Raw genomic sequence first — 8,005 nt, forward strand, 5'->3', positions numbered from 1 at the left:
CCATGTTGTTTAGTCTGGTCTCGAACTCCTGAAGTCAAGCAGCCCACCCACCTTGACCTTCCAAAGTGCTGGGATTATAGACATGAGCCAGTGGGATTTGTTTTTAAATGAGGAATGCTCCAGTTAAGTTTCTTTCAGTATAGGTTGAGAATATTTTATCCAAAATGCTTGGGACCAGAAGTTTTAGATTTGGGATTTCTTTCCTGGATTTTGGAATATTTGCACATACATAATGAGATATTTTGGGGATGGGACCCAAATGTAAACGTGAAATTCCTCTGTTTCATATGCACCTCATACACACACCCTGAAGGCAGTTTCATTTTTCCCTTAGGGACACTCAGTAACCTCTTGTAAGTCTGCATTTTGACTGCAACTCATTACATGATGTCAGGTGTGGAATTTCCCACTTGTGGCACCATGTTGGTGCTCAGAAAGTTTTGGATTTTGGAGCATTTCAGATTTTGGATTTTTGCATTAGGGGTGCTCAGTTGTATTTACAGTTTTTCAAGCCTTTGTTAACTGAAGTTGAGAAGTTATATGTATAACACAATGTTATTTATTTATTTGAGACAAGGTCTCACTCTGTTGCCCAGGCTGCAGTGTTGCCTAGTGCAGTGGTGCAATCATGGTTCACTGCAGCCTTGACTTCCTGGGCTCAAGAGATCCTCCCACCTCAGCCTCCTCATTAGCTGGGACTACAGGTGCACACCACCCCACCCGGCTAATTTTTGTATCTTTTGTAGAGATGAGGTTTCACTATGTTGGCCAGGCTGGTCTTGAACTCCTGAGTTCAAGAAATCCCCCGACCTTGGCCTCCCAAAGTGGTGGGATTATAGGTGTAAGCTACAGTGCCTGGTCAGTATTTGTTATTAACATATAATCATTATAATTAAGGCATTTTTCTATAAATAGACATATAATGTTATTAATCATTAAGGTGTTTTTAAAAACTTTGTTTATAATCTTAAAATAATTTTCAGTTGCTTTCAATCCTTTGTAGCTTTGGTTACAAAGTTCACAACAGCTTATCTCCTTTTTACATAAATTCCCTTTTTAGTATCAGTATACTCAAGCTTTTTTTTTTTTCCTGCTTAGCCAGTTAATTTTCAAATCTTCATTTAAATTAAAATAGGAAGTGGTTGTCTATGGGTGATGGGATTATAAGAGACTTTTACTTTTTTTTTTGATAAATTAAAGATACACATTTTTTATACCTTATTTGAATTCAAAGACTTATTTAGGCTAGGTGCAGTGGCTCATGCCTGTAATCCCAGTCCTTTGGGAGGCCGAGGCAGATGGCTCACTTGAGCCCGGGAGTTCGAGACCAGCCTGGGCAGCATGGTGAAACCATGTCTCTATTAAAAAAATACAAAAATTAGTGTGGTAGCTCACACCTGTAATCCCAGCTACTTGGGAGGCTGAGACAGGAGAACAGCTTGAACCTGGAAGGCAGAGGTTGCAGTGAGCGGAGATTGCGCCATTGTGCTTTAGTTTGGGCAACAGAGTGAGACTTTTATTTACAGAGTTTGAGAAATAGTAAATAATACTTTATTTTTTGTTTGATAACTTGAGATGTGTGTGACAGTGCTGTTTTGAATAGAGAAATGTTTAAGTGCCCCTAAATTTGTTTTTTTTCTCCATCATTACTCTCATGGTAGCCTGCTTGGCCTTCTGTTAAACTGTTTACCATGTTCTATCTCTTGTAGATTCTAAAAGTTCTTTGAGTTTAGGGTTCAGAGTTCCATCATTTTTCTGATTTCCCACATGCCTCGAACAAGTGCTAAATGTGTTGCATTTATTTTTTAAATTCATTTGACTACCTGTAAAAACAGGAAGAATTCTTTTAAGAAATTGCGTCGTAGGCCGGGCGTGGTGGCTCAAGCCTGTAATCCCAGCACTTTGGGAGGCCGAGACGGGCGGATCACGAGGTCAGGAGATCGAGACCATCCTGGTTAACACGGTGAAACCCCGTCTCTACTAAAATACAAAAAACTAGCCGGGCGAGGTGGCGGACGCCTGTAGTCCCAGCTACTCCGGAGGCTGAGGCAGGAGAATGACGTGAACCTGGGAGGCGGAGGTTGCAGTGAGCTGAGATCTGGCCACTGCACTCCAGCAGCCTGGGCGACAGAGCGAGAAAAAAAAAAAAAAGAAAAGAAAAGAAAAGAAATTGCGTCGTAATAAAGCTGGGGCATGTTTGTCTGGGGGATGTGACATGAGGGGTTGCGGTTTTGTCTTACAATGTTTCTCTTAGTTAATGTGGCTGAGATTGAAGGTTAGATCACAACGAAGGTAAGTCTCTTTAGCATCTATTTCATCACCTTAAAAATGAACATTTCAAGTTACCTGAATTGTTTTTTCTTTTTTAAAAATTTTATATATTTTTCAGTAGGGGCAAGGTTTTGCTGTGTTCCAGGCTGGTCTCAAACTTCTGACCTCAAGCAGTCCTCCCACCTTGGTCTCCCAAAGTGCCCGGATTACAAGCGTGAGCCACCACGCTCCTGGTGATCTGGACCGTTTTGAATAGGCCTGTTACACAAATTAGAATATTTGGGGCAACTAATTTGGGCTTTTGTTCCTGGTTGTTCGAAGGATTTAAGTACGAAAACAGTTTATTTTTTCAGCAGAACTATTTTTGTTTCAATCTTTTAAAAATATATTACATACGTCTGTGGCCCATTAGGCAGACAGAATAGAACTAAATTTAATCATTTGTAATGAATCAGGGCTGCCCTTAACTGTTGTCCCAAAGGAGGGATGGTGTGAGGTACTAAACAGACCCTGAGGTGATCTCAGGGATCTTGCTTTCTTTTTTTTTTTGAGGTGGAGTCTTGCTCTGTCGCCCAGGCTGCAGTGTAGTGACGGGATCTCGGCTCACTGCAAGCTCTGCCTCCCGGGTTTACGCCATTCTCCTGCCTCAGCCTCCCGAGTAGCTGGAACTACAGGCGCCCACCACCTCACCCGGCTACTTTTTTTTTTGTATTTTTTAGTGGGACGGGGTTTCACTGTGTTAGTAGCCAGGATGGTCTCGATCTCCTGACCTCGTGATCCTCTCGTCTCGGCCTCCCAAAGTGCTGGGATTACAGGCTTGAGCCACCGCGCCCGGCCTCGGGATCTTGCTTTCTTAAATTACTCTCTTCTGTCCCCTTTCTTTCTTCTTTAAAATTATCATTTGCTTTTAAAAGTAGAGGGAAGAATGACTTGGCAAGGGTAATATGGTAAATGTAGTGAATCAGAGGCAGAAGCAGCTTTACATTGAATTGGAGTTCCTTTTCATTTGCTCTCAACAAGTCATCTGTACTGTTTTTATCAAGATCCTTTTGGCTTTTTGGAGTCATTCAGAGTAATGTGATACCCCACAGTAATCTCTGGGTTGGAGACAGCCAACTCTTCCATTTTGTAAGCATTAAGATTTGGTGTTTAGGCTGGGCGCGGTGGCTCAACCCTGTAATCCCAGTACTTTGGGAGGCCGAGACGGGCGGATCACGAGGTCAGGAGATCGAGACCATCCTGGCTAACATGGTGAAACCCCGTCTCTACTAAAAAATACAAAAAACTAGCCGGGCGAGGTGGCAGGCGCCTGTAGTCCCAGCTTATTCGGGAGGCTGAGGCAGGAGAATGGCGTAAACCCGGGAGGCGGAGCTTGCAGTGAGCTGAGATCTGGCCACTGCACAGAGCGAGACTCCGTCTCAAAAAAAAAAAAAAAAAGATTTGGTGTTTAGGTGTAAGGATATTCATCATTTAGGGTTTTGTTTTGTTTTGTTTTGTTTTTTAAGTTTTCTCATAGACTGTTGAAGAAGGCCTTAGTTTTGCATTGGTATCCCCAGGTTGCCTTTCATCTCTTAGCCCCTCTTGCCAGTTTTCTTTTCCTTCTGTTTTCCCCATTCCACCCCACTGCAGTGCCACAGAACCTTTACTTCAAAGCCAACACCAAGCATGGAGCACATTTATCTTTTGGTTGAAAGATTTTTCCATTCCAATAAATGTTAAAATATTCTCTCTGTTATATTTTTTGGTTATTAGTTCCTCATGATGAGACTTTTTTGTGACCATCCACACTCCTACCCCTACCTCCTATTTGTTTGGCCGGGCAGAATCTCTGGGTGCTGGATTTTACTATTCATGGTAACTTCAGTTTCTAGAACAGTTTTCTTTAAGGCTATCAAAATAATGTTGGAATTGAGGTACTAGGGAAGGACCTGCAGTTTACAAGGTTCATGTAGTTTTGCACAAACAGTACGAAGTATACATACAATTCAGTTAAGGATGAAAGATAGGGTGGCCTGCTGGAGGGTGCATATTGGAAGAAGAGCTGTGACTTGGTGAGCTGGTGCCTTTCTTCCCAATCCTCATCCCTAACACCCACTGCCCAGAACAGTGTGCCTTTTCAGATATTACTTATCTTGCATTGGGAGAGAACCAGAAAGGCTCAGTCACTGGAAATGATGGCTGAATTCCTAATATGAGATTTTTAGAGCTGCTTTTATTTTTCAGCAGGAAGAAATAAACTTCCTTTCTCCGATTTGTTTACAGGTTCTAGTAAATACTGCTTGCTGTGTTTTGATGTTGGTGGCTAAGCTCATCCAGTGTATTGTGTTTGGCCCTCTTCGAGTGAGTGAGAGACAGGTAAGTCTACACTGAAAGGATGGATTCTTGTGACTAGATTTTTTTTAAACTTTGTATTTCTTATGATTTCAGATGTGTGGAAAAGTTCCATGAATACTACAGAAAACTCCTATATACCCTTTATCCAGATTCGCCTGTTGTTAATATTTTGTTCCATTTGCTTTAATAGTCACTTTTTATTTATACATACTTTTGTTCTGATTCATTTGAAAGTAAGTTGTGGACATCATTACCCCTTTACCCTTCAATACTTCAGTTTGTATTTTCTAAGAGCAAAGGCATTTTTACAGCACAGTGATTAAAATTAGGAAATTTAACATTGAAAAAATACTTTGTCTAATCCACAGTTCATATTCAGTGCAGCCAAGTTGTCCCAATATTGTTTTTTATGGCTGTTTTTCTTCAGGATTTTTAGGAATGTCGTTTTTAGAGATGCCTAGATTGGTTTGATTTTGAATGATCATAATGTCACTCTGTAGAATGTGGGTTCTTTTCCAAAAGAATTTACCAGGACAATTTTCTCTGTGGGAAGGTGAATTAAGAATTCTAAAAGCATGAAATTAGGAGATTTGTTCTTGTTTTGGGTGAGATTGTCTGACACTAGAAAGTGACTCAGAATGGGCAGGGAACGCTTTCAATGAAGAATTATGCCACAAGCATACCGTATAGATTGGCAGTTCCTTGAGGATTTGAGTGGGTAGGTTGTAGAATAATTTTCTTTTTTTTTTTGAGACAGAGTCTTGCTCTGTCACCCGGGCTGGAGTGCAGTGGCTCAATCTCAGCTCACTGCAACCTCTGCCTCCCGGGTTCAAGCACTTCTCCTGCTTCAGCCTCCCAAGTAGCTGGGAATACAGGTGTGCGCCACAGCTAATTCATGTATTTTTAGTAGAGACAGGGTTTTGCCATATTGGCCAGGCTGGTCTCAAACTCCTGACCTCAGGTGATCCGCCTGCCTTGGCCTCCCAAAGTGCTGGGATTACAAGCGTGAGCCACCGTGCCTGGTGGTATGTTTTAAAGTAAGAATTTAGAACTGGCCTTCAAAATGACAACATAAGAACAAAACTGTGTTTTATTCTATCTTATCCCAGTGATAAGACACAGGAACCTACTACATGAAAAGCACAACAGCAGCTTTACTTTGTATTCAAAGTGTTCCATTCTTTCCTTACCTACCCTTTTCAACCCAAATTTCCTTTTATAAAATCAGCTGAAGTCCTGGTTTACAGCTGACTTGTATTACTTGGTGGTTGAGCCCTTGAATGCCATTGTGAACAGGACTGTTTTGTATTCCCAGAGATTTTTCATTAGTTAGTATTCAGTACTTTTTCAGTATCAACTCTAGAGGTCTCCCAGATAGGTTCTAAATGCTGTCTTTTTTTTTTTTTTGGAGACAGGGTCTTGCCCTGTCACCCAGGCTGGAGTGCAGTGGTGCGATCTCTGCTCACTGCGGTCTCAACCTCCTGGGCTGAAGCAGTCTCCTCCCATCTCAGCCTCCTGAGTACCTGAGTGAGACTACAGGCATGTGCCACACTCGGCTAATTGTTTTGGTATTTGTAGAGACAGAATTTCATCATGCTGCCCAGGTTGGTCTCGAACTGTTGAGTTCAAATGATCCACCCGCCTCAGCCTCCCAAAGTGCTGGAATTACAGGTGTGAGCCACTTCTATAAATGCTTCTTTTGATACTACTTCAAGTTTTTCTTCGTATTTTTTATTTGTAGACCAGAAATTGGTCAGGCCAGGCAGGCTTGGTGGATTGATCTGGCACCAGTGGGCTTTATATACTTTCTTTTCCCTAAAAGGTTAGTTCTATCAGGTTGAAATTTATAGAAAGTATAACCTTGGAGTATTTTAGAGATTTTTTTTTACTAGATCCAGAGGTAATTATAATGAGCATATTTCTTATCCAGCTCCACTTTCGGTTTTTTCAGCATCGATCGCATCTTCCCTGCTGTTCTATGTCGGTTTATTTGATGGTTAATGTCATCCAGAGCATCAATTAGGAACCATTTTGAGTTAGAAATCCCTAGGATTGACATGGGTTTGCTCTGTGGGTGCTTAAAGTTCTAGAAATAGAGTAATGCTAGAGGCAAAGACATTGAATATCTAAAATGATTAAAATGTTAAGTGGAGGTTTAGAGCAAGGAAGCTTTTTGATTTTTTTTTAAGTGCTTAGTGCTTAGTATGGCACTTGTCTAACCATTTCACATATATTATGTATAATTCCCCCAACAGTTCTATGAGGTATATGCTGTTATTGTAAGACCTATTGTATAGATGAGGAAACTAAAGCACAGGGATGTTAAGTGACTTTCCCAAGGTCACACAGAAACTAAATGGCAGAACCAAGTGGCAGTATTATTCAAAACCAGGGCACAAAATGTCCTAAGTTCACCTTCTGCTTTCCCTGTACCAGGTCTGGAAACAGACATTCACCAGTGATTCCTAGTTCATGTTATTGGGCAATGATATTTAGAAGCCAAGTTGTATACTGACTGACTGTGCTCATTGTTACTAGGATGTCTCAGCCCTTTTGGTGGATAGAGTTAGGGCATAGTCTATGAATTTTTTCCACTTTATTTTGTTCTCTACGAAAGATGTCTGGTCAGAGTACAGTGCGTTTAAGTTCTCAAAATCTTTAAGGAGTCACATTATTAATTTGTAGTACATTTTGCTTTTTTCTGTTTATTTTTTGAATTTGTGAAACACTTACATTGTTCCAAATTACATATAAAAGCATTCTTTTGGGAGACCAAGGTGGGATCACTTGAGCCCAGGAGTTTGAGACCAGCCTTGGCAACAGAGGGAGGCCCCATCTCTGCAAAATATATATATATAAAACATTAGCCAGGCATGATGTCATGTGCCTGTAATCCCAGCTACTCAGGAGGCTGAGGTGGGAGGATCAGTTGAGCCCAGGAGATTGGGGCTGCAGTGAGCTATGGACTGGGCCACTGTACTCCAGCCAGGATGACAGAGTGAGACGACTGGGCCACTGTACTCCAGCCAGGATGACAGAGTGAGACCCTGTCTCTTTAAAAGAAAAAAAAAGTATACTTAGAATCGTGCTTCCATTCTTATCCTCTTCACTCAGTTCTCCCTGAGCCCCCTAGACGGCTTGATAGTCTGTTTTAACATGTGGGGTGAACTAGACCCTCCTTATTGCTCTCGTATTTCAGGGTTAGTGAAGATTGTTAAAACTGTAAGCCCTCTGTGTAAGAGAGTACAGTAAAGCAAATATGCATACACACTGCCCATGAGAATATACACTTACAGGACTGATTTGGAAGTTAGGTAGATTTTACTGTAAACCATAAAAACATTTGCAATTTTTGATTTGACGGTGCTGAAGTAACTCATACAAAGATACATACAAAAAT

At 41.2% G+C, this 8,005-nt stretch overlaps 1 protein-coding gene across 1 annotated transcript in view; it reads left to right on the forward strand.

Moving 5' to 3' along the window:
• AMFR (autocrine motility factor receptor, E3 ubiquitin protein ligase) overlaps nucleotides 1–8,005 on the forward strand; it is a 60,595-nt gene that overhangs the window by 6,703 nt on the left and 45,887 nt on the right. Inside the window, exon 2 of the mRNA XM_011961019.1 lies at nucleotides 4,534–4,626. Within this exon, the coding sequence (XP_011816409.1) occupies nucleotides 4,564–4,626 (63 nt within the window). The 5' untranslated portion in view covers nucleotides 4,534–4,563. The remainder of the gene's footprint in view (nucleotides 1–4,533; nucleotides 4,627–8,005) is intronic.

The sequence above is a fragment of the Colobus angolensis genome, unplaced genomic scaffold (assembly GCF_000951035.1).
Source record: "Colobus angolensis palliatus isolate OR3802 unplaced genomic scaffold, Cang.pa_1.0 Scaffold531, whole genome shotgun sequence".
NCBI lineage: Eukaryota > Metazoa > Chordata > Mammalia > Primates > Cercopithecidae > Colobus > Colobus angolensis.